Source organism: Anser anser (genome assembly GCF_964211835.1).
Source record: "Anser anser genome assembly, chromosome: 15".
Classification (NCBI taxonomy): domain Eukaryota; kingdom Metazoa; phylum Chordata; class Aves; order Anseriformes; family Anatidae; genus Anser; species Anser anser.
The window spans coordinates 9,280,039-9,303,739 of record NC_139736.1 but is presented as its reverse complement, the minus strand read 5'-3'; the positions used below and the strand labels follow the sequence as shown (position 1 = coordinate 9,303,739).

The following is a 23,701-nucleotide window of genomic DNA, read 5'->3' as shown; positions in this document are numbered from 1 at the left end:
TTTCCAAGTTGGCTGAACAACACAGGAAACATGACAGCTATCAAACATATGAAGCGTCAGCCCATTACTCAGCGGCACCTTGGTAGAGATGTTTTAACGATGTTAATACACTTCACATTTGTCTTGCTCTATTTGCAGTTTGCTGCTGGGTTCAGGGGTCTTTTTCTTTGAAGATATATTGGAGATATAGGATAAGTATGTTTCCTTTTTGTTTGATCATTCGTGGGATCAAGTGCTGTCTTGAAACTTTTTTTGTGTGTTTCTGTTTTCTCTCACTGAGATTAAAAAAAACACACTTTCTCTGCTGTGTAAAAAGACAGAGAAAAGAATTTGATTTTACATGTGCTTTTTACCCTTAAGAATTAGAAACGTACATTTTTTGGAAAGATGTACTTTTTCCAAAATAAAAATATTTTGTCTGTTATTTTTTTAAAGCCTCTGCATACCATGTGTGATAGCTAAAGCTACTTGCAAGCTGAGATATTCTTGGTGAGAGCATCACTTCAGTCACTTACAAAAACACATCTTAATGAATAAACTATTCAAACATTTCTCATTGCTGAGCTGTAGAGGTCAAAGCGATACTGGCTCTCTGCGTGACCTTGGACAAGTCATTATCTCAGCCTCCTTTGTCTGTATAATCTGACTGTTAAATGGCTTCTCACAGAAGAGGTGGGAGAAACAATTAGGTAATGTTGGTAAAATGTTTGGGATATGAAATGTGGTTCATAGGTGCTAAGAATGACTCCCAGCCGTCATTGTCATTTGGCAACCACTGAACTTTGGTTATTACGTCTGTCAGGAGTGGAAAGAAAACTGGACAGAAAAAGGTCTTACCAATATTTATTACCCTGCCTTCAGATTTTTTAGTAACAATTCCCACTTTGTTTCATCTGCTGTTGAACACTTTAGTAAGTGGAGATATTTGGGTCTAAAACTCTGTCCCCTGGTAGCTGAGGACATGTTTCTGTGGTTGGAGCCAAGCAGCTCAACCTCACCTGCTTCTGGCTATCAGACAGGCTCCTGTTTTACGTTCGTTTACACGGATAAGTGCTTCTTGGTCTAGACTTTCACGTCTTTTCTAGAACAGATTGCCATGTTTCTGTTCTCTCAAGGATCCCTGGGATAATCCTCCTATTTCTTTTCTGTCGTATGATCTCTTTCTCCTGTTAATGTATTCATTCAGTTTATTGGTTGCGTGCCAGAAGAGAGTTTGCAAAGGTCTGAAGGGAGCTGTGTAGCCGGGTCTCACCAGTGTTTGGGAGAAGTCAAATGTTTTACTGTTCCTTGCGCGTTCTGATAATTAGTTCAACCCTTTTGCTGAGGATTTCTTTCATGCCTGTCTGATCCTCATGAGAATATGATCAGCTCAAGCCAGCACAAAGGGTGGCAAAGGCTGCCCATGCCTGAAGTGCTGCTGAAGGGCACACTTCTGCCTGAGCCCTCCTCATTCTCTGCTGCAGCTGGAGGGCATAGTGCCTACACCCCCTCTGCTGTCCCATACCTCCCTTCTCCGGGGTTAGCATTTATACAGCCATACGGTTTGCCTGCCTGGCTCCAAGCTCGTGTTTAGGGCCATCTGGTCCAATCCCTGCCCCAGCAGGGCCACCCCAAGCAGGGGGCCCAGGCCCGTGTCCAGGCGGCTTTTGGAGATCTCCAAGGAGGAGACTCCACAGCCTCTGTGGGCAACCTGTGCAGGGCTCTGACACCCACACAGCACAGGACACAGGACTGCAGGTGCGGCCTCGCCAACACTGAGCAGAGGGGAGGGATCCCCTCCCTCCACCTGCGGGCACAGCAGGCCACACAGGCATATGGCCTGGCCTGTGGGACACCCGTTGTCCCCCTGTCCGCAGAAACTTGCAGCACAAAGTGGTGCAGCCCATGGGGGGCTCAGGTAGGCCACAGAAGTGCCTTTGTTTTACCGTTCTCCAGTTACCAACTGCTCACAAACCTGTGTACCCCTGCTCCATCCGAAATGAGGTTGGTCTCAGGCTCGGTGGCGAAGGGGGTGATGGTGTGGTTGTCTGCACTGCCTTTGGCAGCTCAGGTGACTTTCTTAGCCTCCATTTCCCTTTATGAACCCTAACATGATGTTGGTCATTTTCAGTATGTTGGATAGTAACTGATTTTAAGTTTTCATGCATGAAATGCTGGCAATGCTTCTGAGTGACTGTTTTAGTAAGAGAGTGTAATTTTTTTCCCCATTTATAGGATGGCTATTTTTCCCACCGACCGAAAGAGAAAACACGAACGGACAGCAATAATGAAAATTCAGTCCCCAAGGACTTTGAAAACATTGATAACAGTAACTTTGCTCCCAGGACTCAGAGACAAAAACACCAGTCTGAGCTGGTGAAAAAACCGCTAAGCAAGCAAAAGGAGCATCTGAGAAAGAAACTGGAAGAGGAGAAAGTGAAGGAGAACTCACTGCTGGGAAAGAGCTCCAACGAGGTGGTGCAATTGGGTGATCAGCCTGGGAAAAACAACAGCAACAACAGCAACCTGAAGGACATGCACAGGCCTCCCAGGCAGCAGCATCTCACAAAAAGCGGAAACAGCTCCCCTGAAGTGCGATATGACCAGCCGCCAAAGTGCGAGGTAACGGGCAAAGAGGCAATCTCAGCCATGTCCCGGGCTAAGTCGAAGCAGTGCCGACAGGAGATCGCAGAGGTATACTGCCAGCACAAGCACGGGAAGCTGATGCCGGAGAAGGTGACACGTTTCTGTGCGCTGGAGGGTAAGTTGGTGGGAGGTGAAGGAGAAATAAAGCAGTATCTCAGGGGAAGGATTGTATATAATTGAAATGGCTTCCTGATAACAAAAACTGACTTTATTGCAGAAATGTCTAATGTACTTTCCTAGCCTGTGAAGTGAGGGAGAGTCTGTGGATGTTTTAAGCAGGGAGTTACACGCGTATTACAAGATCCTTGGTAGATTCTTATTGAATTTCTTTTCACTTTTCTTACACCACGTTTTTATTGCAGTACGTGATCTGGGTGTTCAGCTGCTGCTTCTCCTTCTTTATGTTCTTAATCTACGAATGTAGAGAAGCATAGTTGAGGTGCACGTCTTGTTAAACTGCACAAGAGTTGCCGGCTTTGTGGGGATCAGAGAACCATGGTGAATTCCGGTGTCGTCTGCTAGCCAGTAAATGGGAATACTGGTGTTGGGGCTATATGGCCATTTTTAATGTTTCTACAGTGGAGTCCAGCTAATAACCAGAGCCACTAAGCATTTTGGTAACAGATAATTGTAAGAAGTATAATAACCTTTTTTTATTTTTTAGTAAGAAAAGAATCCAGTTTTGTTGCTTACTTCTGTTTTTAATACTCTTTGATCAGCAAAAGTAATTTCCCAAATTACTGCTGTAGAAAGTCAGGTGCCACGCGTTGCCAGAGTCAGGCTTTGATTTGCTGCTTATGGTTTCTCCGTGCAGCCAGATACACCAGGTATCTCTCTGCCTGCTTTTGATTTGTATGTGTGAGATGACCCGTTCCTACTTTTCAGGAAGAATGCTTCATGTGCTGCCGTTTGTCTAGCTGTCAGCTTCCCATTTAGTAAAGTGCTTTTTTTAGAGGGTGTTTAGTTTCTTTCATTAGGAGTATTTCCTTGCATCCTCTAACCCTCGTGGCTTACCTGTTTATTGCACCATCTCACAGCAGTGAGTGCTATTGGGTAGATTCAACATGGTGGGGAGCAGGGGGATGATGGTGCTCTTGCCTAAATTAGGAGGCTAAACTCCCTCTTAAGTACATTGGGAAAAAAGGCGGTGTCCTGGAGGATATTTCCAAATGAGCATTTCTCTAGCAAGAAGCTTAAGCTTTTAATTTAGATGCTGCATATTACCGTGGTGACCAGTGTCAGCACCCCATTTCCCACCCCCTGTGACTATTTTGTTGTGATGTTTTTGTGTTGTGTTGTGTTTTTTTTCCCATGTCTCTTTTGGTGTTTTTGTTCCTTTCTTATCATGGTAGTATTCAAAATCTTTACACTGTGGGCCAATTGGAGAGAAAGAATTAATGGAGCAGGTAGAAGACTTGGTGTTCAGTGGGAAGCAGGGAGAGAGAGGGAAGGCAGAATAAGTCAAAGGGAAAATAAACAGTCAGACATTAGTGAGAGTCTGAGCATCACTGAGTTACCCCCCAGGTGCCCGTAAGGTCCCATCTGGGTACTGCTGGTGAAATCCACTGTGACAAGCCTGTCCTTGGTGTCCTTCCCTCTCGTCTAATGACAGCAGGTTCAGCTCTGGTCTGTGAGAAACCTGATGGAGCTCAGCACCTTGCAGACACTGTCCTACACTTTGCAGGATCAAGGACAAAATGTCACCAATGCTATATGCCTTATATAGGGTAAATGTGTCACATATACACATGCAAGTGATATCCTAGAGTGAGCTGGAAGTTGTATTGTCATTAGTGTGGGCACATGTTGCAGCTGTATGCAGGTTTTTTTTTGCACACACCTATGATTCCATCACCTACCTGGTAATCTTTCTCAGGGTGACTTTGCAGCAGGTTTAAACAACTACCATTCTTAAAAAAAAAAAAAAAAAGCTTCTCAAGAAATCCTCATTGCTTCTTTTTTAAATACAGAATTAATCTCATATGTCCTGCCATCAAGGTAATAACATGGTCTTGGAACCGAGAATGGGGAGGTCACGTTTTAGGCATGAAGCATTTCAGCACGTATGTGCATTGTATATTGGTATATATGCTCCCTTTGTAATAAAACATAATAAAAGGTCCTGGAAAACTGGGAGATATGTACATGATTAGAGAGATGGGGTTGTTGTGCAATATGGTTTTCTTTTAAAATACATATGAATTTATTAATAGCTTACGAGTTATGGGGATATACCACATTAAAATACTAAGTGTAAAAAGACTGTGGCTACAGTTTTTCAGGTTAGCAGTGCCAGAGTTTCATTTCAGTTTTTATTTTAGGCAGTGGTACTAGTTTAGAAAGAATACTTTGGGAATGTCTTTAGTTAGCCAGATGGATCCTTGTGGAAAATGTTGACTTTTCTTTGCCTCAAGGTTATTTCTTGCTGCCCATGCTGACAGCTGAAGTTTACTGCTTCAACAGCCAGCTTTCCTTGGCAGAAAATTCTGTACATCCTGTGTTACATATAGGGTTGCTCTGGAGCAGGCTTGGGAGCCTTGCTGTGGGGAAGAGATAAAGCAGCAGCATATTGCATGGGACATGAGCTGATATGCAGGAGGTGGCAATGCACAAGCAGACTGAGACATCAGAACTATGGAGGAGATCCAGACGCTTGTCTGAATGCAGGGCTATTAAGGCAGGCATGTAGGAACCCCAAAATAGAAGGTGCCCAGTGCCTACCAGCAGGCATTAGAGCACTTTGCAGGATAGGTCCCAGTTCAGCCATCAGTCTTGCCCCATTTTATGATACGACTTGGTAGGTCCATTAAATTTTGCAGCCCTGTTAAAGATCCACAGCCTGAGCTTAAGCGCGTCGTGGTCTCAGGTCTTTCCTCCCCACTGCAGAATGTAAATGCTGCTATTGTGCACCCACACACTGGCTCCGTCCCTCGTCAAAGGTGTCTTCATCAATTCCAGGTATGCCGCAGAGGAGCTGAACTTCATTAAGAGATGTTTGTGGAGCACTGGCCATCAAGTTCTGGGAATATAAGACACCACGTTGTCAGGATTGTAGGGGGAGTTGTATATAGAGGTCTTGCTAATTTATGCATCAAGAAAGCTCTATGTTTTTTGTCAGCAAAAGTCAGACATCCAGGCACTCTGAGTCTTTGTACTTAGCATGCAAGTGCTATTCCTTTTGGTTTGAAAAAAGGTTTCCTGTCCGTTTTCAGCAGAGCAGTAAAGTTGAAATATTTATGTATTGGAGAAGCACATTCATCCATTATCCCAATGTATAAATGTGTTCCCACTGCTACAGTTTCCATTGAGATGTCATCCAGCATTTAATCCCCTTGGATCCTGTCTTAGCTGATCAAAACCACAAAGTCGCTAAGTGTAGCTATCAATCACAGCCATGACTCCATCCGGCTGGGTTGTCATAAACGTTAAGCGATACATCCACTTGAGTGGTTATCAATGGGAGCAGGATCTTACAAGCTCTTTTCTTTAAGTATTTTATTTCCGAAGGCAAGAGGCAACAAAAGTTGAATGTAACCATCTTCAGCGTATAAAAGAAAGGTAAAAGAAAGCCAGCGGTATCACGTTGGCTGTCTGTCTGAAATGCAGTGTTTGTTGTTTCCATGAGGACAGGAGCGGGTGGGCTGCAGTCCCTCTGAGGACGTTGCAGGAGTCGGCGGTGTTCTGCAGCACAACAGGACTTGGGAACTTCACCAGTGCCTGACTTGCTGAGCACCTCAGCAAGTGTTTGCCAACAAGCTGGTCCTGAGAACAGGGCACAAATGCTGCAGACCGGGGAGTCGGTGTCAGAGGCTTTAGGTGCTGCCTTATCCGAAGCTCAGACCAGGGCAGCAGGCAGCTTGCAAGTCAGTCCTGGTGTTTGGAGTTTGTAGAAGTGTGTTTTGAGGGGAAATGCAGTCAGTGAAGGTAAGGGGGAAAAGTAGGTCCAGCGCAAGGTTAGATGAAGAGAGGACAAATCCAGTACTGTGCAGATCATGGACAGGGTACAGAGAGACATCCTTCTGGGGAGGTCACTTCTTCTCAGACGTGATATGAAAATCAGCAACATGTTGTCCACAGGCAGATCTTTCTACTTGCAGCTCTTTCTTCTGCAGTGAAAAAAGCCCAACTTTGGGCCTGCTGGCTGGATTCAGTTCCTGAATTCTTTGTTTTTCACTCCCACATGGATCATGGCAGCTGTGAATCCTTGACCTGCAAGTTTTTTGGATACCCAGCGCAACTCCTCCTTAGTCCTTGGTACCAGGTCTGCAAGTCATCGGGCATGGTGCCAACCGGTATCTGCCTCAGTCCTCCTCTGAGCCAGCTTCTCTAGGCTGCTGTATCCCCAGGGGATGCTCTGGCCTCATCCTTATCATTAATTACCCATCTGGCTTAATGCTTGACCCAGATCTTTGACCCTATATAGACCAAAAATACATAACTTTTTTTTTTTTTGAGGGGTGTTTTCTAAAATGTAGTTCTGGCAAAAGAAGAGTCCTGAGGAAGCAGAGAGCCTCAAGGGAGCACAGTTTATTTCCCCTTGGCTCTTCTGTTCTCTTCTCTTAGTTTATAAATCAAACAGGTTTTCTGCTACCTTCATCCCTATGGGTTAAGCCCAACTCATAAGTAAAGTAGAAAAATAATCGAGATACCCTGATTCCACATCATTCATGAGCACTGAAAGCTCTTTGCAGATCAGACTGCTTTCTCCCGGCTTTCTTCCTGATGACGCTGCTCTGTCACATGGAGGCAGGAGACTTCAGTTTCTCACAGGCTGCCGAGGAGAAAATTTTCCATTTCATTTTAGAGAAAACAGCCTTCTTTTGGTTTTCAAACTGCGAGAAAAGGCCTCTGGAGCTCTGTTTACTGCGTAATATGCACAGGTAATAGCAGTGTGCGTGGCTGTAATGTTTGTAGCTGAATACTTCAAAGCACTCAGCAGAAGGAGGTTGATTTGCAGGAAGAGAGAGAATAAGCCTTTCAGATGCCAAATACTTACGGGGTGGAGCAGAGCAGTTCTTCAAGGCCCAGAAATGGGAGAATCCTCGGTATCATTTTAAAAGAACGGGAGCTGTATCTAAGCAAATTTCCCCTGCTCTATATGCATGGGTAAGCCCACAGAAACATGGAAATGTGTGCCTCTGTTTAGCTTTCACAACTCTGGCATGTATTTTTGGACTCACTAGGTTTGATCTAAAGACTATTGGGCCCCACGTTTGTATTTCTCTCCTAGTTTCAGGATTCCCAATGACACTGGCTGCTGCTGCTTTCCTGTACCTCTAACCCGTTAGTGTGACAGTTACTGTGATGAGCAATACACGGTTTAAGAAGCATGTAAGAGCCACTGCACATGCAGCCCAGACAGCATTTTAATTTGCTGCACCACAGATGACTCCGGTTGCAATAAATTTACTGTGAGCAGACTAATTGCAAAATAACCCTAATTGAGTAGTTATCAGCGAACAACATCCTGTGGAACAAAACTGCTCACAATTAATAGCATTTAAGCCATACGCCGTTACTCTGCAGAACGCCAAGATGTAATTACAGTGTGTACAGAGATTGTGTTCTCTTCTGGAAACCGTGTTTCCAGCACTTCTTTCATTATGAAAGGCAGTTTCAAGATTCAGTACTTGTATTTTAGGCAAAGTGGCTTTATGAAATGTGGTGTGCCTCCCTTCTCCCCTTAGACGTGTGAAACAGAACCAACCATATTAAAATCGGTGAAGCGGTGACACTGAAAGAGAAAAACAAGATCTCTGCAATAATGTGCAGTGCTAGGGATTCTCAGATTAACTTTTTTATGGCCATGTGTGCAAGTTTTGACAGAAAATTGGAATGTGACTGAGTAAAGGAAAGATACTTGATTATTTTGCCTGAGGATGGACTCTGCCTCATCATATGGAAGGGGGCTGGAGTATATCCTGTAAGGGCCAAAAAGCGTGTAAATGCTAGGACCCAAAGTGCACATCAGCTGCCACCACTGGACTGGATTTGCAGGCAGGCATCACAACGTAGGGCTGCGTTTTTGTTGTAGGACTGGGGTGCTTTGGTGGTTTGAAGGGAATGATGGCGCAGCCTTGATGCAAGAGCTGCCAAAACGCTTCCCCCTGCTCACAGATGAGCTGTTCCTGGGGGAGAGGGCCAAGAGAACGATTTAGCCTCAGAAACTGGATCTGGCCAGTGAGTCAGAAATTGGACAGCTTTCTTTGCAGAAGAAAAGTCTGCGCACGTTTTGTAAGGGAGATGAAATTGCTAGAGATGTTCTCGCAGCATCCCAGAACAGGGTGACGTTGTTTTGCCACCTTCCTGCATCTCGTTGGAGGACAAGGGAATGGTGTTCCTATGGGATGGGTGTGCTTGGCACATTGCATTGCTAAGGGATTCTTCTTGCAAAAATAAGGCCATCCTGAACACTGTCTTGTGTAGCTCCAGCTTTTGCTTCAGGAGAACAAATTCAGTGAGGAGAAAACATGGGTAACTGCGGTGGGTGTCTGTGCAGTTAATCCTTCTGTTTAAATACAGACAACTGCTGTCAGGACCATCGGCAAGTTTACAAGTCAGAGAATAAAACCAGAATGAGGTTCCCGTGGCTTTCCACACAGTGCTCCTGCTGTCCTGGCACCAGTGGACCTGCCAGCTGCAGAGTTTGTCTCTGGCAACGCCAGGGCAGCAAACCTGAGGGCAAACATCTTGACAAATAGCATCTTAAGGAAGTGCTGAGAGCAATGCACAGCACAAGGAATGGAGGACAGAAAGGCTGAAAAGTTTATGGCCAGCAGCCCTAGTTCTCACCAAACCACTGTTTTGGAAAATGCTATCATTTTATGGAGCATTAAAGGGGGAGTGCGGGCAAGTGTGGGAGCGGATACTGACTAAGTGTGTCCTAGCTCCGCGCCTCCTGGGAAATGAGCACGAGGGCAGCAGGAGCTTAGTGAGTATTTTGATAAAGATTACTGTGTGTGTACAGGGACGAAAAGAAAGTACTTGAGCGATGGCTAATGCTCCCCTGTGATCCTGCAGCACGTGGGGATGGAGTGGTGCGGGAAGAGTTGAGCACAACTGCAGCCAGAGAAAGTCGTTGGTGCGAGGGTGTGAGTGGCAGGGTTTAAAAGAAGAAAAAAAAATAGAAATAATATAAAAATACTGTTTGTGTAAGAAAACTGCACCAGCAGTCGTGTTTATTTTAGTGTGAAACAAGTGCTGGGCCTCTGAAGTGGGCTCATTGCAGTGATTTTAGTGGACAGATGCTTAAGAGGTAACACTGCATCTAAATTCTCTTGTTTTTATTCAGAGCTAAGCAGGGAGCTGTGTGCAGTGTAAAGCACAGCAGTACTGAATCAAGCTTGAATTAAGGTTGTATGAGCAATCCCTAATCTGACTTCACAACCATAACAAAACTGTGCTGGAGTATCACTGCTCTGCACTAAGTGTAAAGAGGCAACAGTGACTTTCAGATTTGCTTCTTGTGTTAAGTCTGAAATGTCACCATGGACAGAAGGAGATCGCTCCAAATTCAGCTCTGCCTTTCTAACCGTCACACATCTCTAAGCATGGGAAAGCAATACTGGGTTTTCACAGGAATCCACAACTGATGAGCTATTATTTTGAGGGGAGGGAAGTGCTGTGTCCCAGAAATCCCACGCTAGCTGTGGCTCGAGGCAGCCACAGCTTGGTTTGAAGTCAGTGGCATTAACTGCACTACTTTTAAAATAATTGGGGGGAAAAACCTTGACATTTAATTTTCTCCTTCTGAGCTGGGGCAAAGAATTTTCCTGCTTTGTGGCTTCTTGAAATAGATGCCTTAACTATTTACGGAGTTTGTTGCAGGATTAGGTACATAGCTAAAGAGGATCTACCCTGTTTTAGGCACACTTTCTAAAGGGTACATGTATTTAATGTATTTGGGGAGTTGCTGGGCCTTATGAGACTAGTGGCTGTTTTGCAATGTCTTTCCTTGGAAATGAAAAAGAGTTGTGGAAGGGATCTACTCTGAATTAAAATGCCTGCAGTCTAGGCATGAAGCCAATCTTACGGGATGTTAATGCTATTTTAAGACTCAAAACCATAGTTTAGTTGTTTCTGTTGCAAGTATCTCTTACACAGAAGGTAGTTTTAAAACATCAGTCTTTTTTTTCCCTGGGTAATCATGACTTGTATAGAAAAATGAATGACAAGGATTTGTAGCAGAGCAACCTCAGATAAGATTTTGAAATTGCTCAATGTATATTTAGTCTCCCAAATAAAAGCTTGTTTTGGTAGTTTGAGAGCTTGTTAGAAGTCAATAGCCCTGATTCCCCCACTCTCTCTTTTTCAATATCCATGCTATGTCACTGATTTAACATGTAGTTGTGTCGAAGAAGTCATTCCTGATTGGCACCTTTGTAAGGAAGAACAGAGTCCTCCTGCCTCCTAGTATCTTCTTTAATGCACATGAAACTCTGAAGTATTCTATTTACAGTTTTACTAACAAATTGTTCCTGGCAAGATCTTAGTTTTAAAGTCCTGGCCCTGCTCACAAAATGGCAAAATGCCATCATTTTTCTTCTCCAGTTTTCTCACCAACCTCCAGGGAGGCCAAGGAATTTTTCGGTCCCTTCTCCTAGTGCTCACTGAACCCAGATCACAACAGCCAGATTTTGTGGTGGATGGTTACCTGTCAGTCTTCTATCAGCGGATGTCACCGTGAGAATGGTGGGAGCTTTAAGCAGAATTATACTCCAGGAAAATCATTATTTATTAACTCAGGCTCTGTGGTTTTCGGAAAACAATTTGAATAGAGATTGTATGTGCTTTAAGATTGGGAAATTCATAGGATTTGTTCTGCAGGACTGAATGGCTTGTTCGCTTTGAAACAGACCCTTTTCCATAGTGCTGCTCGGGTGATAATACAAAGCCTGCTGCAGGCAGCACTGCCAGGAGGGCTGGCCATCCTCCAGGGCCACAGTGGCCAGCCACACCACCTTCCCCTCTGCTGCTACAACCTGTATGGGAGTTAAAAGGCTTAAAGAAAGGGCCTCCTGCCTCTTAAAGACATCTTTTGTCTAGACAGAGGAGAAGTGGGCACGTGTAGGTTCTCAGTGGATGGTGCGTATTACGCTGCTCGGTCAGCACATGAAATTGGGTTCAGACCTGGGCTCAGCTTTCCTGTCCATCACTATTGCCTGTGTATTGGGTCTCTTTCTGGCCATGTTTTGGAGGGGCTGTCTTGTTCTTCACAGCCAGTGGAATTCAGCAAATAGTTCAGCTTGCACATTGTTATTAAAGGCATTATGGATGCTGCATTTGAGTTAGGTCAGGAGTTCGGGGAAAAAAAGCCTTTGTCTTCATGAATCAAAAGCTTGTATTTAGACACCAGTATCTCAATCTCACTTTGTTCCCGAAGGAACCACTCCCATGGCAAATGAAGATTCTTGAAAGACTCCCTCTGACCTCTGTGATGCTGGTGGTTTTGGGGCCGGCTTTGTAAGCTTGAACAGGAAATTTTTAGGATAAAAAGATACCGGGTCATCTTTATGGGCATCAGCTCTGAGAAGAAGCTCATCTGTAGAGCTCATTTTCCACTTTCTTGCTAATTCCTCCGGGCATTTGCTTACTTTGATGGCCAAGTGTCCTTCAGGCATGGTCGTCTGCAACACTCTTGTCAGAGAACACCACAAAACAAAGCTGTTAAAATGCTCTTTTTCTACAAATCTCATCAGAAACCTCACTACAAGGCAGCCCTCAATCTAACTAGAGTATAATTGCTTGTATCGTTGTCTTTGTTGCAAGGTGATTGCTTCTGTTTTGTGGACCTTCTTGCCCGAACTAAGGATGAATTGTTTTGTTGAAGTCTTGATTCATTTGTAAAACTCATTAGGACTTGTTAGAGAAACACTTTGCCAGTGAGAAAGCACCTTTCTTTGTGACTAGCTGTAAATCACAGCTGAAGCAGTAGGTGCTTACTCATCTGTGCTTTTAATTGGAAATTGAGGTTTCCAGCCAGCCAGTGAATATTACCATGCAGTGGAGTATTCTCACCCACTTTTAGACTGAAAGCTTCTGTGTATGTTGTGTATTGCTGTGCTGCATAATATTGTTGAGCTTGACGGTAGCATGACTAAACAGAACCATGTTCTCCACCTCTTCGTGGGCTGTGATTCACTCTGGGTAATTCGCTGAATAGCAGGCAGGAAAAGGGAATTTTAAAAGAGGAATTTACTGCAATATGTGTTTTACCCGTTTGTACTTTCTCTTTTGCATGGGATCTAGGTATAGCTGCTCTGAAAGAATTTCAATCATTATGTTTCTGTAAGTCTCTGAACATCTTTGAAGATCTGGCCCAAAGTTATTCTGAGAAGGGGTCTTGTTCTTTGCTCTCTTGTTCAAGAGCATGGTAAGTAATACTCCCTTACAAAGGGAGAGCTGGTCAGGGGAACCAAGCCCGGCTAATTTGCCCACTTTGGCAGCATAAGCAAGTAGCTAATGAGAGCTGAGACAGCTGCTGAGATTAATTGGGAATAAGACTTCTGCGTAATATGCACTGGGTTTGCCAGGCCACAGCAGAGGCGGGCTTCATGGTGCTGATGTATATTTTTGCATAATTCTACCATTTCCTGCCAGGAGGTGAAGACAAACCCAAGATTCCCATGAAATATTAGAAGGAGGTTTAGCTGATGTACGTTGCACGAGCTTTGATGACCTCATTTAAACAAGGTCTTTCTTGAGTAACTAAAACCTGCTCCAGTATTTGTTTTCCCCCTGTAACATTAAAAAAAAAAAGACATTTTTGAACTTTGTTTCATGAATTGTGGGCGGGTTTTCCAAAGTCTTCTTGTTAAGTCTCCACTCCTTACACAGCGGTCTGGAACATATGGGTTGACTACTGCTGTTTTGATTGCTGATAGCTTTATGTACCTGTGTTTCAGGTGGCAGTAAAATGACACAGAACAGAAGAGACTTCTCTTCAGGAGCTGTCTGATTTGCTGGTTCGTTGTTCATTAGCTAATGCCAGAACAAAGGGCGCTGTATCTAACGAAGGGCAGTACCTCACTACTCAATGTCAAAGTTCCCCATGCACACACACTCCCACTTACATGTTGAGCAACCAGTCTTGGCTACAAGTTACAATTCTACAAGTTACTCCATCATTGGCTATTTTTACTTTTTAAGCTATTTTATTCTCTGCTTCAAGTGTCTAAACAAGTAGTACCCAATCTTTTACATTTCTGGGAAAATTCCCAGCTGCTGTCTTTAGGTATCTGCTCAAATCAAAGCTGATGAGACAACCTTTGGTGATTTCAGAAGGCAATGGTTCAAGCATTGCAGGAATTATCTTGGTAACCTTTCTCAGTGCACCTTAAAGCATCTCTGTGTACCTTTATCTCAGTCATTTTTAACGTCACCAGGGAAAAAGAAGACAGTTTTAGTCCTACAGGAACAAGGAAAGATCAGAAAGAAAAGAAGTATTCAGGGCTGGAGATTCTTCCCTTTCCAGTCCTTGGAAGCACGTGGTCCAAAGCAAAGCATGCCCAGCTAGTACTGTGGGCATAATAACAGCTTTATGGCAGTTCTGGTTCTGCAGACATCCTAACAGCAGATCCCTGAAAAGCAAGTGGGAAAATCATTTTTGTCAGGCTCCAGAGGAATACTGCAAGGAGGCTTCAGACACCTCTGGCATTCTTCACCTTGCTGACAAAAAGGAAATCTGTTCGACCTGATCCTCTTCTGGATCCACTTGATGAGAAATCCTGTTAGATTTGGCTCTGCCCTTTACTGTGACCAGGCTGATGTTCACACAGAAGTTGACACATTTTCATTTTTCTCCATCATTTATAGCCATTGTAGGCATAATTTGCCAAACTCAAGACAGAATCATCTTGTATTTCTCCTGATGTTTGCTTTCAGTTGCTGCAGACTACAAAAACTGGAGAAAAAATAGGAGAAATCAGAGCGCCCCACTGTAAACTTGAAAAGCCTCAGAGAGTTATACTGGAATCCAGCCAAGCAAAAATCTTATTTAGGGGGAAAGAAAGATTCTCTTCTTGTCCCTATGATGAAAGAACCTATTTTTCAAAGTCTGTTTATGAGATTATCACCTGAGGATGTGGTTATTCGCAGAAGTCATTAAGGAGCTCCCAAGCGAAAAGTGACAGCAGAGAGCATGCTCTGTTATGCCATGTCATAACCCAGTCATATAGGCACTAGGCTAGCCCTGTGGAGACGTGGGTTTTGCTTGTCAATACATCCCAGGCTTATTGGGACACTTCAGGCAAGTTATGCCAGGGATAAAAGTTACTTAACTCCATTGCAAAGTAACGTAGATGAAAAACGGTGTTCAGTGGTAGTGGTGTTAGTTTTGTATTTAAGAGGATTTTAAAATCTGTTCATCAAAAGACCTGGAAAAAATTATTTATAAAATAGTAAGTTTTTCTGAGCCCTCTAAAAGAGTTTTCAATATTAGGCTGCACAAAAGTATCTTTAAGAGAACGGTAACAGAGGTTCTCTGAAGTCAGCTCTGTAAGCTCTGAAATCCACAGTTGTGTCCAAATATTTTGCTAGGGAACAGCAGGCAGGAGAGCAGTCTACCTGTTTGTCCGGCCTGGCTTTCTGTACCTTCCAAGGATTTATTAACAGCACTGGCAGCAGTTCTGCAGCTTTGCTCTACAGCAGTGCACAACTGTGAAATGGGAGCAGAAGTTCTCTGCACTATTTCCCCTCTGTTTTCATTTTCGTAGCCCGGCACCTTCGTCCTGTTGCAGCAAGTGAGGCTGCTGGTTGTAAGATGCGCACGTTGTGCGGTGTATCAATTGGTTACTTCTGGGTTAGAGACCTGGGAAAAGCACAAGAGTAGTGTTCTCCCTCAGTTTGGTAGGTATTAACATGTCTGATACTTGGGCACCAAAACTAATCCATTCTCTTTGTTTCAGGATGCCCAGAATGGGAGCTGTGTTTTTAATTATCATAAATTTCAAAGATTGCCCCGGGCTGTATTTGGTTTCCATAGAAATTTTCCTAAGGTAAAATGACAAAACAGTAATTTTTCATTTTGAATCAGCTATCCATGAAAGATTGGATTTAGGTCAGAATTTATTACCCTGTGGAACTCAAGCCAATATTTAACATAATGTCAGCTATCTTGATACTAGAGAATTTTAATGGCTATGCAATTTTATTCAATGATGAAGTTATTTCAGTTGTGTCATATATGTCTAGGCAATTTGATGAACAGAGCCTTGAGATGAAAATTGGATAAACATGGAAAATGGTGATTGATTGGTGGAAGGTTGCAATAATGGCTGCCTTGATATACCTTTTATTGTTAAATTATTTATCTAATGCAATCTCCGACACTTTTAGGAGTCTTTTAAGTTGGCATTAAATCGATGTTTAAATCTTCACAGTCAGAAAGGCCTCATAACTCAAACTGATAAATATCTTCTAACTTGTCAGGAGGAATAATGATCCATCTTAATATCTGAAAGTAGGAAAGATATTATTCTCTGTATTTGCTATGAATCCCTGTAGAAGGATTGAGCCATAAACTAGAAAAATTAAGATTAGGAGACAGAGAGAAATATTAGAAAGAAAAAGTGGAGTAGTAGTTTGTCTGGGGAATTGAGGGCAAATGCTGCTTGCTTTGAAAGACAGGTACAAATTCTTGTCAGGAGCGAGCAGCATCGGGTCGGCTCACCTCGCAGTGCTGGCTGCCCCCAGGGGACCTGCCAGTCCCTCCCCAGGTCCGCAGGGCTGCTGGCTCCTGGAGGGGAAGAGAAGGATCTCGCTTCCTTTGGCTGCCAAGGTACGTGGATGGAGCACATTCTCTGGATAACAAAGCCTGCTTTTGGCTGATTCCTACTTGATATAAAAGCACGTGGTGGGGCAGCGGAGTGGAAACTGGGGCTTCGGAAGAGCTGGAAGCAAAACCACGGGATTTGCATTGGGATCTGTCCCTTGCATGGACAAGCCTGCTCCCATGCAGTGGCCACCGAAATGGCCCTGAAGCCCTGGCACTTGTGCTCGGTGCTGCGTGGCCTCTCATGTACTTGGTCTTACCCAGAGTTTGCCCAAATACAGATAAGTAATTTTGTATTGCATTGTCCAGAAAACAGTATAGATCATGTGCTTTGTTTTCCTCACCTATTAAATGCTGTTGGGCAAGGGTCTGGGTTATTTGTATCAAAGGCAAGCACAGCTGAAGCTGCCCCTTGCAGTCTGTACACCAGTTTAAATACCAGAAAGAAATAGTAAGCACAGTCAGTAGGGAAAAAAATGAAATCCTTCTTCAGATGGTAACTGAACCTGGTGAAGAGTGAATGGGAAATGCAAGTTCCTTACCTTTCTTAACTAAGGAGATGTTGTTGAATGCTATTGATGCTCTTGCTGGGGTTTTCTTTAATAGAAAGCTTTTTGGTCTTGGACATGGAGGTGGAAAAATTTATCATATGGAGAAATGGGATGTCCAGGTGAGTTTTCATCTTCAAGCATTATGGATCTATTTCAGCTTACATCTAAAACTAACCAGCTGCAATAGCACAAAAGCTTCCCTAAAAACACCTTTAAAACTGTCTGAGTTTGTCCAATATTCAAGCAAAACAGGAAAACCATCCATCATCCCTGAGTACATTTCAAAGCTGAGGAAACATATTTCATCACTTGTATAAATCTTGAGTGGAAGTAATTTTTGTGTGACAATTTTCTGTTCGTTATCTTAGATGAGAACTGAAAATGGTAACTGATAGCTGGCCTCAATCTCTGTAGCTTCGTTTGGGTAGACCAGTGAACCTTACTAAGGTGGCAGCTTTTCTGAAATGCCGTTGTGTTCCTTTCAGATGGCATTTGCCGTTCAGAAAACCTTACATTTCTCCAGATTAATTGGATTAAGCTAGACAGGGATTTTCATAATGCTGCACAGTAGGCATTTAGCATCCCTAAAACTTCAGGCTTCAAAGAACAGTTACCTCAGCAGTTCAGGCTCCCTACCTGGGCTTGTTTATTGCTTTGAACATCCAGACATACTTTTATGACTCATAATCATCCATAAAGAAATTTAACTGTTATTTAAAATGCTCTGTTGGGAAGGCTCAGTAGTTATTAATTAATAATGCATCAGGAAAGCAACAAAAAGGCAGGTAAAGATGTAGTTAGAAGTATTGGCTGGGTCTCTGCTGCCTTCAGAATCGGATTTATGTCTCATTTCCCAAGGGCTAGCTCATCGGTGAGCGCTGGGGCTCTTCTGTTCATACTCCAGGCACTTTCCTTATAAAATACTGAATGATGCATGAATATATCTATTAATTAAAAGTAGATCTAAATGTGTTTAATACATAAAGCGTTGCTGGCATGCCGGTGTGGATTAAGAGGTACAACTGCCAGAAACCTCAAGAGAGGAGAACACAGAAACACTCCGCAATGTCTTTGAGATGCAGAAAATGTAAGGCTAAGAAGTATAAAGAGGCCAAAACCAGATAGAAAATCCCCTTTGAACTGCTGTTATATATTGCTAAAGAGAATTAATAATTGAAGTGTATACTTTAACTAATGAGGTTCGTGGACATCAGTTTTGCCACCTTATCACAGTGCTGGTGAGGATTAAGGCCAGTGCAAACCTGGTGGAAGTGGGATGATGCTTGGACCAGTTGACTGCTGCTTGGCTTGAAGAGAAGGGATGAGCTCTTGGGAGGTTTCCTACACCCACTGCTGGCTCTGACTTGAACTCTATTTAGCAATATTTTTGTCAATTTGACTTTTACGCTGATTACCACATTTGCAATGCGTCCTGTTTTCGTGTGGTAATTGGTAACCTGGAAAATTTACTTGGTGTGCAAGATTTAATATTAGTTTCTGCTGTCCTGCTGACAATGAATTAGCTTTTTGGACTCTATCATATGTTCTCAGCAGGCACATATGTAATTAAAGTGAACACACGTTGGGTTTCATATTAACACTCAAATCACCTTTGGCAAAAGGTCTCTATGTTCCTTCGGGATTATACTCTTGGGCAATGTAATTATAGTGTCAGCTGTAATTGTTATTTTTAAATATTTCTTAATTTAGCCTATTAACCCTTTCCACACCAGTTGACCTTTGGATTTGAAGTGATTTTGTTCTACTAAGGGTTGCTGGCAAATGGACATCCTATTTCAGATGATGTCTTCAGTGCTGTGAAAGTTGTTCCATTGAACGTCAACAGTTTGGTGTCAAAGTACATTGAATTAGTTTACAGAAGTTTCAGAAATTGAATGTGGTTTTGCATTAAGGAGAAGATGGTACTTAGTGTGAAAGTAAAGTCCGGGTGGTAAGCAGAATGCCTTTTTTTTTTTTTTTTCATTCTAAAATATTCTAAAGGATTACCTTTAGGCCACTTTGGTGTTAATTTTAACGGCATTAATTAGATCTACCATCCTCGAGCACTTCAGTTGCGTGTGGCAGGACCCAGGTTGGTAGGGAACAAGGAGGGAGGTGTCACTGAGGCACGAGGAGAAGGGTCCTGAGAAATGACTTCGTTTTGATAGGGACTACAGGATGGCTTTTTGCTGCATCCAAAGAAAGGGAGAGGGGTGTATACGCATCAACAGTGTGCCTTTAAGCGATGCTGTCTTGGGAACTAATCTGAAGAGGTTTTTCATCATTCTTCTAGTGTCAGAGTAAAGATACTAGACAAGAAGTGATATTTGAAGGAAATTGCATCACAGTTACGTTTGGTTCTTTTAGCTAAAATGGGGGATTGTTAAGGAAGCTAAGAGTTGATCTGCATTTATATGGATAAAGGATTGTTCGGAGCTGAAACAGGAACAAACCAAGCAGAATTTGGCTCAGACGTGCTAATTCTCCTTTGATACTAATTTTACGCTGCCGAGTCGCCATTGATTTCAGAGGGGTGATTCCTGCTTCATTCATTCATGAATTCAGCAAATGAACTTCTTTGGTGTTTTTCTTCAGCCTTTGAGCTGTGGAAGGATGAATTCCACAGCTGTGCAGAAGTGTCCACAGCAGCAGCTGGAGTAGTAGTGGGAGACCTTGCTCTAACTGGAGACCTGGCTGATTCCTCATCCTCCGTTGTTGTTGGGTTCTTTTTTGTTTGTTTTGTTTTTTGTTGTTTTTTTTTTAAACCTTTCAGTACGTCAGAGGTGCCAGCATTAGGATTCTTACTGATCCCACCCTGGCAGATAGCGAGATTTGTAACTGTTCTTACAACAAACCTGTTGGAGGCCTTCCTCTGTCTCTGTTCCCTCCGCCTCCTCCTCATCCTCCTCTTCCTGAGGATGCTGAAGGCCTGACTGCAGGGAGGACCGACTCTGCTCACCCTCCGTGCCTCCTGTTGCTCGGTGTCCAGGGGCTGCAGCCAGCCGACAGCCAGGGAGTCTTTCTATGTAGCTAGGCTCTACCAGTATTTCATATTTTCCCCAGTCTCTTTTTCTTAAAATATGTTATTTTACAATCTGTGAGATGTTTCATGTGTTTCACACTTTCTCGTCTCCCGAATTAGTTTTGCGTAGCAGTTTTGCTGCCAGTTGATGATTTTTCTGTCCTGCTTTGCCACGAAAGCCAAGTTCTGAGTGAATTGTTTAGTTTGGAGCTCCAACCTTTTAACAGAGGAGGAATGGAGTTACATCGGAACGTAAGTGCTTTTTTTTAAGCCACCCCTTCTAAAAGGGGCAGTCAGATAGGTTGTGTATAAGTGTGTATGTGGCAGGAAAAAGAAAAATTATACTGGAAGTCAGTGCTACTGAAATACATCTAGAGCTTCAAAGCATTTTTTAGCACTCGCTTTACCTAATTAAAATGCATAACTGCTTGGACTTGTGCCTTGCTTCATAGTACGCTGCACCGCTTATTCCTAGAGATCAACACTAATACATCGCGTCTGCTCCTGCCAGACTCCCCACGTTCAGCGCTGTGAGCAAGCGGTGCACGAGCAGAGCCTCCCTGCAGCCAGGCTCTGGCTAAACCTGTGCCAGTGCATGGGCAGAGGTGGTGGGAGGGCAGGATCAGTCCCACCTGCAGTACACGGCCAGTGCCCAGTGCCTGCTTCCATGCCTCTGGCTGCTAATGGGAGGTGGGGAGGGCAGCCTCTGCTACAGAGCTAAAATAATCTTGGGAATTATATCCATTACTATTTTTTGTCTATAAAAAAGGTCAGCACGAACATTTTTGTTTTTAAGTGTTGTGCAGGAATTCTTTTTTTTTTTTTGTGGTAGAGGACAGACTCTTCTACAAATGGTTGTTTAAGCAGCTCCTTGATGTCCAAAGACATCATAGCCTTGTTAAAGTCTGTGGGAAATGTGTAGCTCCGGTTTATAAATTATGGTATTATTGCAGGAATGTATTTCGTGTACAAATTCTCCCCAGATGCTTTTAACAGCAGCCAGTAACTTATTTAGTCAATACAATGACATTTTTCTGCGCTCCCCCCCACCCTTTACAGCAAAACTGAAATGTCTAGTGAAATACAGAAAAAAACAGTTCAGTTTGCTGTTGTCGAATGATTCCTTTGCCAGCAATTTGATTTTCCTTTATTTTCCTCTAGTGGTATGCTAATGGGATCTTTTTATACTATGATGGAGTAATAGAGTGGAAGTCCTTTATTTTAGCAACAAGATTGTGCTTTTTGTCTCTGTTCTTTGCCCATAAACATAAGTGCAAATATACATCCTTGTGAAAAACAATCCAAAAAATTTTCATGACAACATTTTAAAAATCAAGCTCAGCTGAGATGGAACAAGTAGGAATTTGTTGCTTGCTTGTGAAAGTAGTGTAGTAGGGGTTGTTTTCCTCATTGGCTCAAAGGCATGGATGGTAAAGGACAGCATCCCCTTTTACCTGCTGAAGGTCTACTTACACTTGTCAGTGATGTGTCTAAGTAACTGCTGTTCAGTCATGAAATGGGAATTTAAAATTCTTTCTCGTGCTTATTTAATTGCATGTCTTTATGAATGAAAGAGATTTTGATATATTTAAAATATGTCTTTTTTTTTGATATCTAAAATCTGTCTTCTGTATGGCATACTTTTGCCATTGCTGCGAATGCTCACCGTGAGCGATCACCAAGGTGCACTTGGTGCTGGGCTCAGCCCGCACAGATGGGAGCAGCCCAGCTCAGGGCAGGATATGGGCTCGGCTGCGGTGAGGCTGGAGAGGACGGGGAAGCTGCAGAGGCGTTCAGCAGCCGTCTTGTAAATGGATGTGTCGCTTGCAGAACCGATCACAACGAAGCATGGAATTGAAGATACGATTTTCAAGGCACCCTAATTGGATTAGAGGGATTGTATTAAAGATATGTTGACTATGAAATGTTTAGAGGATTAATGCTCAATGATTTTCTTCTTAAACCATCTGTTCTAATCCCTCTTGATCAGCAGCAGCTTCTGGAAGGCATTGCAGCCAGGAAGGGGAGCCCAGCCCCACCTCTCCCATCTGACGAGAAGTGCCATAGTTTATAATATGTGGTGGACAGACCGAAATTCTCAGTCATCGATAGCCTGTACGCCCTCAGCATTTTTGTTTAAGTAGGTTCAGAGTTATGGTTGTCCCTAGTATTATTTTTTTCCCCAGATGCATACTCCCCTGCTGAGCATTTTCCACGTGAATGCATGATTTTGCAATATCAGGGTGGCTTGTGCAAGAATTACCATCCATCAATTTCTCCTCTGTTTTGACCTGTGCATATATGATAAGATCCAGCTAAAGGAGTGTGATGCTATTTATTATTCAAATGTTATTGTAACTTAGCATACCATATGAGTAATCTTTCGAAGTCTGCCAAAGGAACCAGTGTTAATTGCTTACAATAGAATATATTTGCTGTTGGAAATGTCACAACATAATTATGTTCCATTTCTCTGGCTGACAAGTAATATACTGGAAGAAAATTGGTCCTCTTTTTCTTCTGTGTTGGGTGAAATTCTTCATGCTTACCCTTTAAGTAGTATACATGGTAGCAAACTTTCTTGAAGCACAAGAGCTAATCAATGATAAAATAATGAATGTATCATTATTCAGACAGAAATAAAAACTACATCATGTAGGGATTGTGAAGTGCGCAGGGTAAGATTATGAAAATTAAAATTATACTGAATTTGTTGATTTAATGCACATAAAGCAGGGAGAAGTAAAATGAGCTTATAGATGGATGTCAATGTTAAGGAAAGGCCCAGATCTTTGAAAAGACTTGTAATTCTTGTGTAACAGTTCCCATTTCTGCTCACCAAAAGGACTTCCTCGCTGAGTAGCCCTTACGAAGCTGGTGGGGGCTGGGGACTGTAGGAGGGAGGCTGGAGGCTCCTGTGGGGAGAGTCGGCTGAGCCCAGTGATTGCAAGGCTGGATGTGAAGCTGCCAACACTGGGTAAAGTCACCAAGTCCCGCTGGTACTGCTGAGCAGAGTTAGCAAGAAATCCCCAGTGCTACAGGGCGAAGCCTGCAGGAAGGGAACGGGTGTGTTTGTGCAGCCTTCTTGCTTGTGAGCAGGTTTGGGAAAACCATTGATAACCAGTGTCCTTTGCCATACGGATATTTCTGTAGAGTTAGTTGTCAGCACGTGCTGAAAAAAGTATGCTCTGAATGCAGAAACTGCATTTCTTTGCGAAGCAGGTTTTGAAGATGTGGTGTTTGAGTTGAAATATTTCAGTTATGATTATTTGTTAGCTAGCGCACCAGTATGTACAGTGTGTTCATACGCACACAGAATGTGTGTCCATGGTATGTGTGCATACGTGATTCTGATGTCTCACACATCTTTTATCGTCGCGATGTTAGATTCTTACAAGCAGTCAGCTGCATCCTAGCCCTGCAAGTTTTGGAAATCCATGAAGCTGAACTCACCATGGCGCAGAGGAAGCAAGCCTGGCAGCTCTGGAGAGCCACACACATGCTTGCACATGTGCTATTTATCTTTTGGAGCTTGCACACGTGCTATTTATCTTTTGTCTCTGTGAAGAGATTCCTGTTAGTTTCACTTGCAGTGCAACTAGTGTCAGCTAAAATGTAAGTCTGAGTTTTTACAACATTTTAGGATGTGGACACACAGCACAGGTTTACAGATTTATTTTTGCTTCATTGTTAGTGGCAGTCCTTCTCCATACCTAACCAGACCTGTTCAGA

At 43.1% G+C, this 23,701-nt stretch overlaps 1 protein-coding gene across 4 annotated transcripts in view; it reads left to right on the top strand.

Moving 5' to 3' along the window:
• XYLT1 (xylosyltransferase 1) overlaps positions 1 to 23,701 on the top strand; it is a 192,572-nt gene that overhangs the window by 88,686 nt on the left and 80,185 nt on the right. For all 4 annotated transcript variants that reach the window (XM_083800133.1, XM_083800135.1, XM_083800134.1 and 1 more), the window contains exon 2: positions 2,215 to 2,740. In XM_083800133.1, the coding sequence (XP_083656259.1) occupies positions 2,215 to 2,740 (526 nt within the window). The remainder of the gene's footprint in view (positions 1 to 2,214; positions 2,741 to 23,701) is intronic.